The sequence below is a fragment of the Anneissia japonica genome, unplaced genomic scaffold (genome assembly GCF_011630105.1).
Source record: "Anneissia japonica isolate Jap-2015-1 unplaced genomic scaffold, ASM1163010v1 scaffold987_len1640505_cov201, whole genome shotgun sequence".
Classification (NCBI taxonomy): domain Eukaryota; kingdom Metazoa; phylum Echinodermata; class Crinoidea; order Comatulida; family Comatulidae; genus Anneissia; species Anneissia japonica.
Window position 1 is genome coordinate 393,624 of NW_022714175.1, and position 12,219 is coordinate 405,842.

General features: G+C 36.0%; 2 protein-coding genes across 3 annotated transcripts in view; both read left to right on the top strand.

The window, feature by feature from the left end:
- LOC117108986 (fibropellin-1-like) overlaps window positions 1-1,065 on the top strand; it is a 4,378-nt gene extending 3,313 nt beyond the window's left edge. For both annotated transcript variants that reach the window (XM_033251203.1, XM_033251204.1), the window contains exon 3: window positions 86-1,065. In XM_033251203.1, the coding sequence (XP_033107094.1) occupies window positions 86-288 (203 nt within the window). In that variant the 3' untranslated portion in view covers window positions 289-1,065. The remainder of the gene's footprint in view (window positions 1-85) is intronic.
- A 6,218-nt stretch (window positions 1,066-7,283) lies between these two features.
- Window positions 7,284-12,219, top strand: part of LOC117108941 (xaa-Pro aminopeptidase ApepP-like) — a 20,371-nt gene continuing 15,435 nt past the window's right edge. Inside the window, exon 1 of the mRNA XM_033251128.1 lies at window positions 7,284-7,417. Coding sequence (XP_033107019.1) covers window positions 7,375-7,417 — 43 coding nt within the window. The 5' untranslated portion in view covers window positions 7,284-7,374. The remainder of the gene's footprint in view (window positions 7,418-12,219) is intronic.

The following is a 12,219-nucleotide window of genomic DNA, read 5'->3' on the forward strand; positions in this document are numbered from 1 at the left end:
TATATATATAAAACAACATTATGCAGATTTTGGTTAATAGTGAGAATAAAATGGATAAAAAATTGTATCATCATTCGTATTTAAGCTTTGGACCACCATGACGACACAGACTTAACCGTCGGAATCATCGTTGCAATTATCATCGGAGGAATTGTTGCCGTTGTTCTTCTTGCAGTTTGCATCGGTTGTATCTGCTACCACAGTGGCCACCGACCTCCTCGGACCACCACAACGGTTGTAGTACCTGCAGCATATGCGCTGCAGCCGCAATACCCACCAACCAGCTAAATATACCATGGTGTAGACTTGCCACAAGTCTCTAATTTATAAATTTTTCGTAATATGGAACGCCATTGGTGCCAAAATTCATTTATTTTTAAGCATTTACACTGATTAAGACATAGTCTACCCATGGTGCTGCTGCTGCTACCACCAACAACTGTATGCACCACCATCATTTTGAGTTTCAGCCACAACCGGTGAATTCTGTTTGTGGAAGCGGTTTGGCGCACGGAACGGTTTGGTTTCCCAACCTCGAGGTCATGGTTTTAATCCCTCGCTGTGCATTTTGCTTGTGTCTTTGAGCAAGGCACTTTATCTAAGTTGCTTCTCTACACCCAGGGGTATACATGGGTACCTGGTGGGGTTGCTTGCTCCTACGCCAAGATGGCAGCAACACTTAAGCATGTGGACCCAATGACCAGGGAACAACTTACAGCGCTTAGTAAAGAAAGTCGCTATGTAAAATTACGAGATTAGATTAGACTCACTTATTGGCATTTTATGCTTTGTTCACATTTGAGTATCTGAATGGAGCGTACCAGTACTCACCTTATTTCAAGATCTGGAAGAAGATTAGTCCTTCCATAAACTCCCTATCCCTATAAATGACGACCAATTGCCACAGATAAAAGTAGATTCAACAGAAATCCCAAAAAATGATGTTTGGATAGGAAGTATTGAATATTTTTAAATGATGTAGGGCCTAGCTACATATTTTTTTTGTTCCATGCGACATATAGACATGTATAATAAATGCCCATAATTTTGTATTCTTCTTTTCTAGAAATGATAATGTGAGAGTTCGTCAATTTATCTAATCACTCAATCAATGTCAGACAAATCACACAACTAACCATCAATCCAATCAATCAAACAACCAACTAATCATTCAATCAATCAATCAATGGATCATATTTAATGAGACTCGTTCACACTGCCACCGAAAATCAACAGAAGGCGCCCCGCGGCGTCGCGCCGTCTATCGCTCTCACATCATTGGTGCAGAGTTGAATTTGTCTTACGACCGTCGAACGACGCAGTGTGAGTGACCGGTTCAGTGGCGTATCTAGTGGGGGCGAGGGGTGGGGCACGCCCCTCCAAACTTACTCGCGTTCCTCTCGACTCCCCCAAAAAATCACGGTCAAGTAGTTAAAAAGCACCTAAAATCACCTTATTTTGTGAGTTAGCGCCCATCAACTGATCATCGAACCCTCCATCCCACTTCATTTTCGCGCCCCCATCAGCACCCCCATTTCAAGGCTTCCAGGTACACCACTGGGTCGGCTTAAACTACGGTAGTTATAACTCTATGATTGTAGAGTGAGTGTAGAGTTGAGATATCACGGTCGGTGTAATATTTTTATCTATTGATTTTGTTCATTTTGTTGGGTTTTTAATGGTCTTTTTAAAACAGGATAATTTCATCTTCTTTTCACCTTTGATTATCTAAATAATAATTGTTAGTTGTCAATAATATAGGAGGCCTATTTAAGTTCTCATAGCAATATAGTATTGGATTCTACAATGACGTAATTTTATAAAGCAATCCAATCAAAGTAGGCCTACTAAAGCGAATGGGTTAGTGTAGTTTAACAGAAGCATCACCAGTCATGAAGACATGGATCTTCTTGCTCATTAGTATTCTGATTCGCTGATTTAGCTCAGGCGCCCGCCTGTACAAATTTGGAAGCAATATATCGTAACACCATTCTTTCATGCCCCATAAGCATAAAGAACATGTTATGTTGGTTTTCCTTTTATCTCTCATTCAAAATATCGTAACTTTAACACTAACTGTACAAAATATTGGACGAGGAGTTACTACAAAAGCAAGACAAGGCAGAATTCTTATGCAAATTGGGTTAGTACAATACATAGCGGAATGTAGCAGGGTATGCAGTAGGTAAGTGGAACACACCAATAATCTGAGTCACTACTAACCCCAACAGTTAAGCCCCAAAATTAAGTCAAGCTGGTCCTCTGCCAAAACTCCCTTTTAACCGGTGCCACACATGCATTTATCTTAACTGACACACACTACTGTGATTATACTACTAAATAATTCTTTATTTTTAGAAGGCCTATTGTCGTTTTGTTTACAATTGAGACCGTGACTTAAGTTATTTCAAAAATTTTAGTTAAAGACGTAGCAACATTCAATATTATGCCTTTAGAACACAGCCCTGTAATATTAATTACTGGTCATTTGGCTTCACAAACATACGCTGATTATCAGAACACTGATATACTGACAGTCCAAAAGAGTACGTTGCCTATATTAAGATGTTGTAGTCCCGATACACTAAGTACTACCAGTGGCGGCGGCAGCGTGAGGACAGGAGGGCTTAAGCCACCCCTGTCAGACTAAGCCCTTTTCTCCGACTCCACCGGGATTTCGCTCTTGGACACCACCTGAAATTGTCAGACCCTCCTGTCAGACCACTTAGCTCATCACCTACCCTCGTCGGACAAATCCAGGCGCCGCCACTGTGTACTTCAATGTGATTTTATTGTAAAATCTATCTCTAAATAAATCTTTCTATGAAACAATAATTTCAAATTTGATTGTATTAATAATATATTACTATCACCGTCATCATCCAGTGGCGTATCTAGAAGTGCGCGGGACCCCCCCCCCCCCAAAAAATACTGCGCGCACCTCCCCAAAATCACGCTCAAGTAGTTAAAAAATCACTTGCAATCACCTTATTTTGCGAGCTAGTTCACCTAATCATCGAAGCCAACCCCATCTTCACCCTCGAAAGACTTCTGCATACGCCACTGTCATCATCAACATCGTTATCATCGTCGTCATTTATAACATTAAAAAATGTACTTTTTATGCACATCCAAGATAGAAACCTCCTCTTACAGGTTGGAGAAAATACACACGGTATACAAGTACACAAAATATATGGTACAAATTTACATTAAACTGTCTTATTAATCTTAAGCTTAAATGAGGATAAACTATCACAAAAAGATATACATTTAAACTTAAATTATTAAATGTAACTAACTATTATTATCATCATCCTAATCATAATCACCATCATTATATTTGTTATCATCATACTCGTTATAATCATGATTATAATTGTTTAATATCAATATCGCCTATATGTCTGTGTACATCCTGCTCGTGTTTGACGAATTTACCTGTTTAGGCCTACCGGTGGTACTTATTATTAAGTGTTAATGTTTTTCACCCTCGAGATACTGTAACGTATTATCCACATTCTCTGCTCTCTTGAACCAAGTACACAATATCGTTTGAACTCGTAGACTAAACTAATGTAAATTTCCACAATAACATGAGATGGGTCCAGTACATGTACATATATCTGCTTAAATCCCTGACACTGCGTGTCACCAGGGAACAGTTAACTGTTCTCTGGTGTCACCGAATATTGGAAATTCTACATTCATAGATAAATAATGTAAATTTTAATGCTGAATAACGTACTTTTCTAAAGAGAATTATCGCAGTTCTTCTGAGAATATCCGCCTGGCAGCGATAATTTGGTGTTACTGAAACAGTTATGGATAAAGAACCGCAACACACAAAGCATCAATTCCATAAAGATAATTGGAAAATGCAATGTAACATTATTCCAGGCCTACAAAAATTACCATAATTGGATATGTACTAAAACATTAAATTACCGGTAAACATTAAATTACCGGTATTTATTTTTAACAAAATCAATCACCATTACACACACGAATCGGACAATCGTCTTATGTTTTTATTAAATTCAATTGTCCCATTTAAAACAAAAATTAAACATCGCAGAGTTGATCCACGCTAACACGTAAGACCTTATACAATAACATTAGTGTAAATACTTCCGATAAAATCATCATACACTGTCACTTCACATTTAGAATAGTTCGTCTTCTTTTATAATCTCAGAAAAACAATCTTTAAATAAAAACGAGCATAATTAGGCCTCTATAAAACATTAAATAAAAAAGCGAAATAATGAAACATAGATTTAAACAATTACCACAAATCAATTTTCAGTTCTTTTATTTTAGACAATTAAAAAAAAACAAAAAAACAAGACAGTAAAGAACTCAGATAGAACAAACTGTGTACGATTAACGTGAACCCCTTTGAAATAGTTAATTAGGTGTACAGCGGATCTGTCCACCAAAAAATAAATTTGGAATAAGACGATTTGTCATTATTTTGTAGTTTAAGACTAAGAGGGATGGGGGTTATGTGCCAAGCAAGATTAGCTTTATTTACTGTTGTATTGAACTGATTGATAAAATAAAGAAATATGAATGAATGCATGTGATAGCGCGCTTTCATCTGGGAATGCAGGAAAAGAATAGCAGTATTTTAGCATTCAGCTTTATTATGACTGTATTTGTTATAATTTCTATGTTGTCTCTGACAGTAATATATTATAACAGTGAGCCCTCATTCCTGATGATGACATAATTAATGTCGAAATATTGAATCCCAACACGATGGCGTGTATTTCAATACTTGGAGTATGTATTATACTTTCTTATCTGAGATTAATCAGTGGACCTTTCGAGCCCTCATTGTTTTGTATGGTTGGCTAATCGGTGAGACTTTTTTCACACGGCCTCAACCAATGTGAGAACGTCCAAAATTAAATATTCTCATGAACTGAGCCCTCTATACTTCTGTTTTTGTATTTGATGCGATTAAACGTCATTTCTTCGGAAATCCTGTTTTTTCGTTTAAACTGCTTAAGAGGGGCGTGGATCACATTGATCTCTGTTTCACATATGTATATCGGCAGCGGCGAATCCACCGGGAGGGGGCCCGTCAGTCCCACCGAAAAATAAAAAAAGATGGAGAAAAAAATTGAGAAGAGGGAGGAAGGAGGGGAAAAGTAGCGTACCCATGAGTTGAGTGGCGGTAGAACTCGAATATTTTACCCCTCACTAATTTTGAATTTTCTATTGATTGACGACGAACACAACGCTATATCTCCGCCTCCGATTTTTTCCAACGATTTCATAAACCAGGATGTTAAAAAGGCCAAAAGACGCAGATCTAAGACGGGTTTTTTTTTTAGCCATTATTACGGATGTATTATAGTACCCAGCTAGGACAGCTATCCATGCTCAGTGGCGTAACGACTATGCTCTTGTGCGCGGTCCTCAGGCCCACCAATCCTGAGGCCCATGCGGTGCCCCTACCCAGGGTCCTTGCTCTATAGCACCCTGATTCAAAAAGCCTTTGTATCAACTTTGTTGATACATAATAGCATAATGTGCCTCTGACATCGACTGCATCGACTGTAGGGCATATATCATATTAATCCAGTGGGAACGGGGTGCCCAGCCGGCCAGGACACCCACATTATTTTGTCAAAATTATAACAAAAAATGGAGATAAAATATTCAAATTTTAAGTCTGAAATGAGTGCCATTTCCGGGCATCTAACGGCGCCACCATAATCATAATTTACTTTGCGACTCCTAGTATAGAATAGATTAGGCCTAGGTCCTTGATTAGACCTTTCCGACGCCCGTGCTGGGAGGGTGTCTTTATATGGAGGGCGAGCATGCGCCTGTCGTTAAGAAGTCATTTTCGAGGAGGAACGCTGCTTTGAAAAAGCATTATTACCATCAAAGAGGGCCATTTTCGAGCGTATAGAGGGGCATATTCTTAATTTGGTCACCTCAGCCCCAACCATGGTGGGGCTGAGGTGCGTGTGGACTACCTATTTCCACCCCCTCCTACTCCTATTAGAAATTTCTGGAACCGCCCCTGGTATCGAGTATTATGCCTACCCAGTAAGGCCTAGACTGTGAATTGCGTCCAATCGGATTCGAGTTTCCAAGTGGCCCAATTGGTAGAATGCGTCTGTATACGCAAAAGAAGATTCCGGGTTTGAATCCCGGTTGTGTCTATTGGTCACACTCGCAGACCCCTCTTCATGACCGTTTAAAATTTATATAAATGTTTTGTGAATTATTTGTTCTCATTCAACAGCGAACGACCCACATGCAGGGTTGGAATATGTTGGAGTAATGCTCTGCCAGTACAAGGTCAAATGTCGAATTGAGGTCGTAAGAATACATAATGGTTCTGATATGATTTGAACCAGGATTCTGGGATAGTAAGGCAAGTATCTTCATATATTTAACTTGGGTTTTCCCTGGTTTTGTTATATAGAAGAATATCGATTAAAATTGATAATGATAATATGTTTTACTGCGAACTCATGTAATCCATGCCATCAAGGTCAAATAGAGACGCAACTTTCGTTTTCTCTGTCAGGTATTATACAGCTATACATCAGCCTACTATATTGTATGGTAGCCTTAGGTCAGATATTCAGCGATTGCCTATCCGAACTCAAGTAAGCCTACGCATGCATTAGTCAGAAGTAGAGATACAGATCATTTTTCAATACAATTATATCAGGCTGACTTGTCTAAGTATAGAAGTACAAAGTATGCAAAAGGAAATTGTTATTTTGGTTAAGAGGCTGAACCTGTATCATTGCTAAGAAAGATGTGTAAATATAAGGGATAGGCTAAATAGGTTATTACTTAGGTGAGCGTGTTTATATTAATTACGCCTATTATATTGAGATCAGTGTGGACAACCAATTTAACAAACTGGTGTTCCGGGTTCAGAGAAAAAACAATTAATTTTTTTTTGAGGCAGATTGTAAATAGAACTCTATAGCCATTATACAATAGTGCTGTTATTGCTGTTGTTAGTTCATTGATGTCTTCCTCACCGCTTTTCTCTTGTCTTCTTTTTCTTTTATATTTGTATTTTTCATTCATAATTTCAAGTAACTATATCGCATTTTGTTTTTTATTGAATGGAGCAGTTCTATCACATAAGCCAGCTTTTATAAAAGTATACAATCATTAACATAGTAATTTTACTTTAAGCCTAATTGTATTTTGGTGAATTTTGGGAAAAATAAAGTTACCTACCTTAAAATGGAATAACCAGCGCAGTTGTAATTTCAAACGGAAAGAATAAATAAGGCTCTGGATTTAGCTTATAAGCGCTGCCTGAAAGCTTACAGAACTTATCCAGTTGTAATTTATACATTTATAGTTCTACTAAACTCAACAATGCAAGCGTTTACATTTTACGTAGGCCTATGCCTCACCCTAGGTAAGTATACGGAACTTTAATTTACTAATTTTTCAATTAGTAATGTTTGTGTGTGTATTTCCCCTGTTTAATTAATAGCAAGGGCTATGCATTTGAAGAAGGTGATGCCCTAATTTTTTTTTTTTTTTTTTTTTTTTTTGTGTGCAAATGTTCAAGATGAGGGCGTGTCACAATGATTTTTGCCAAATCTTAGACAGAAAGAATTGCGACATTGATTAAATTTATAAGCCATTCTGTGTCCAGAAGATGCACGTTCCTATGTATAATATCGTACAATAAATAGCGGCCTATATAGTTTAATTTAATTAACTTAGTTGTTGTTTGTTTAATTACTTCACTACTATGCTAGGGTGCAATTCCTTCTGATTTCTGCTGTTCCATTTCAGTCGAGAACTAGTGCTGTACATCAAAATGATTAAAAAGAATTGTCTCCAAATTGAATTTGAATTTACCACTATAATGATGATAATACTAATACTAATAACGATAAGGTAACAATAATGATAAAAACTAAGCACGTTTGTTGCTTAATGAAGACAAAGGAAATAAGAGAATAACTTTTTCATGAGTTTGTTAACTAAGGCTACAGATGAAAATTATTGCGCGGTGTCTAAGTTGAATTCACAAGAGACAATATTAAATAGCATTTCAATACCCACAATTTTTGCTATCGAGAGGGCTAAAGATTAACTTAATTAATAATTGTTAATGAAATGAGTTAGTTTTGCTCCTATATAAAAAATATGTACAGTATTATCAGTTATCAAAATGATTAAAACGAAATAACAAATAGAATTTCCAATTGCAAACAAAAACCAATTTCGTTTTTTTTTTCCCTTATCATCTGTGTCCTCATTTTATTCTGCCACTCTAATTTATATATGAAATCATCTTCCAGATAAAATTGATCTGTTGAGATTCTCAGTCTATATTAACCCCACCACTCCACCCCACCCCCCCTCTTTCACTCCATCGACTCTGGTGATTCGGCTAGAACACGTTTCTTTTTTTCTCAATGTGTTTTGATTTTTTTTTTTTTTTTGTGTGGGATTATTGGTCGCTTAAGATCTATTTTTAGGTCAAATAAATATGCGTCACGGGGATCAAATATGTACCGGTAATCAAATTTAGCAGATTACCCACAACACTGGCAGACGGCTCAAATTTGTTTTTATTACAGGCCTAATTTACGATCGCCACCACTAAGAGCATGATTGACACTAACTACGTATACAGATCTTCCTCTCACCAAAGACCCCCCCCCCCCCAACAATGAATGGCAATCTCCAATAAAAGACCACCTTCCTACAGCACTGATAAACAACTGTCTTAATCTGCCAGTAAATTTATTATATACTGAATATTATAAAGATAAGAAATAAACCCTTAAAATTGAAATTAAAACATTAAAGCATTGAATTGCTCATTTAAAATAATCAAATAAGATTTGCTTATTAACAAATTAATTATAGATAAAGAAATGTGCATTTTCAGAGTAAGAAGTCTTAAAATGCACGAACTAAACCTTGTCTTGATTTTATGCCGTAGTCATTTATACAACCGTAACAAGCGGAAGCCGCCTGAGGGTAATATGGGAAAATTCAAATTACTTATTATTTTCGAACTATAAAATACATAGGGGCCTAGCCAGTATTAATTTTAAAATTTTAGACTTTTTTTTTTAAACTTGGAAAGATTTATTGAACTTATTTGTTTAATTTACATTGTGTAATTTGTTTTCTCTTTTACTTTATATGTCTGTTTAAACATTATTTTTGCTGATATTTTGCCAGATACCAGTATGAAATAAATAATGGTCATTCGTGATTAACTAATCAACATTTTATATTCAATGGCCTGGTATTATCTCTTCATTACATATTATTTATACTATACAAGTTTTACCGTGTGTTATTATCCATTGTGCGAAACACGAAATTGGGCTATTGCAAAATAATAAAGCATTGCGAATCCCCCGTTACTATGTTCACACCATTCACACGCACACAGGGCCAAATTACGGAATATTTAAACATCCTGACTACTGTTGAACCGTTTACACGTTCAAACGCTGCGATCGATCGTGAACGAACATTCCCTAGCTTGCGTTTACACAGCATGCTTCAAAAGCACGAGACGACGCTGACGAAAGCCGCGGAAGTCATCCACTCTAAGCCTACAAAGTTTCTTTTTATTTAATATAGCTTTGTGAATGCCATTTCCCATTAATTATGTTTGTTTATATATATATATATATATATATATATATATATATGAGCCACTTTTAGGATAAACCAACACTCCCTGTTATCCCACTATTGTAGTCATTCATACGAAGTACATGTAGGCCTCTCACCAATAAAATAACGATGACAAATTTGCGGTGCTCACGTGACCCTAATAAAAGTAAAACCAAGAACACTAGAAACGGAAATAATCAATTTGCATTTTTTTATTAGAAGGTGTTAATAGGCCTATTAACATGCTTATAAATCGATAAAATTTCAATTTCGATTTTCAGTTTTATTCCAAAAAAAACCTCCAAAAGGAGAACATCAAAAATACAAAGAAAATACATAAGAAAAACAAACAAATATCGAATAAAAAACCACCCATCTACCAGATCAACCCAGAACAATTATTCATGAAATGGAATCCCACGCAGTACCAGTAAAATTTCAAAATAATGTAAAATAATACTGATACTGTCTGAGATTCTTTTAATATATTTTTTTTTACAAAAGAGTGAGTATTGCTTAACTTTTGCGAATGAAAACAAATTATAACTACAAGTTGACATGACTGTCAATTAAAGTACTCTTGTAGGTGGTATCACCATTGGCTTCGCAGTTAACTAAATGTGAGTAAAATCTTCTGGAAATTTTTACAAATTTGGAAAACAAGATCAAGTTCCAGCTCTCTTAACGTCATAAATATTGGGAATTTCAAGAGCAATTAATAAGTTGGTGGTTCTATGGTATTTAGGAAAACCGAGAGATGCTTTAATAAGTTGACTTTGAGCAGGGGAAAAATAATGTTTGCCAAAAATAACGCAATCGGATTTGGTTGAATTAAATCTCAGGCCATTCTTGGTGATGTACTCGTTGGCAAAATTAATTAACTTCTTTAGCCTTAGTATTGCTTATTATTAGCACATCATCAGCATAGCAGAAAACATTCAAAGATGTTTTACCAACTTTTACACCACATTCAAGATTCACATTATTTAAACCAGTGATCATATCTTTGTAAACTTTGAGACTTGAACGAATGCACGTTTTACATGCTGCCGTACTTTTTGGCTGTATACCATTTAAAGATCCTTGTGAAAACACGTCATAATTATAATAAATGTGGTTTCCATTAAATCGCTGTACGCTATCGACGATTGGCGATGCTGATTGGTCGGTCGAATTGGGGATTATTTCCGGTTGAGTCGGGGCAGTTTGATTGCAGCACAGACCCTATATACAGAGGGTCTGTGATTGCAGTAAAAACGCCGTAGCTACTATGCAGCACTTTAAACCAGAATTGTCATCAGGAACACACGCATTACAGCAAATCACAGATATAGATAGGTCTAGGTCTGAAAAATTTTCAAAATAGCGGTTTTCAATAGAATAGACATTAAAAATGTGAATAGACATTACAAATTGTAATGTCTAGGCCTATTCTATTCAACAAGTAAATGGCTTTACTTGTTGTAACCCCCTTTTAAACACTCCTTGTGTATATTTACACTATGCTTTAGTCTTTTTGCACCCAAATAATAAGTTAGTCAAATACATAGTTGTAAAATGTATAGCCACACGCATCATTGCGTTCACTAAATAAGTAAGATCGTGTTTTCTATGCCACTATATTCTTATTAAATTTATCTGTTTACAACAATTTAATATCAATGCTTTGTACACTTGAACGTTCTGCATGCTGCCGTACTTTTGGTTGTATCACATTTAGACATCCCTGTGATATATAATAGTCAACTTTGTTACATCGCATCAACTATTAAAGTCTCTATCTAATTCGTCTGTGCTTGATTATAAGTAATGATCTTCCCGTTTTGTGAATGGCTGGCATGCGACGCGTATCGCCATAGTAGGCATCACGTTTGCTGACCAAGTGTGATGTGCGTAAAGTTTCCGGCACTTCTTCAGCCAGGCGGCTTTAATTGAAAGTTGCCCTTATACTTATCTAATTAGGGGCATTACACCATTGACCTTAAAGTACAAGTATTATATAAAACCGAAAACTTTAAAAATAACCAGATAATCACAGACAGGTTTTATAAGATACATTATTTAATCACAAGTCATGGTGAAACCGTTTCATTAATGACAAAGCAAAAAAAATATATTAACATTAATTTATTATCTGACATTGCAATGAATAATTTTCCGCCTATCATGTTAGAACATGCGCTGAAATACTGTAGCAATCGTCTGATGGGGATTAGTTTTTGTTTAAAAATATTTATAAAACTGAGACATGCCATTGGCTGTTATATAGCGCGTAACCAAATTCATGGTCGTGCGCGCGACGAGGGGAACCTATCATGATATAACAGTGTTACTAAGGGTTACAGGCGCATGCCTAATGACTGCTTATTTTTTATTATGTCATTATATAGATCTGTTGTAATTAATTATCGTCTTAAGCTTGAATCTGAATTAAGAGAATGTTTTTAAATCATGTTTAAATATCCTCTAATGAAATAAAATCTGTATTGGTAATACAGTATCAATAAATGCTGAAGAATATTGAAGCATCAATATATATATATATATATATATATAGCTTGA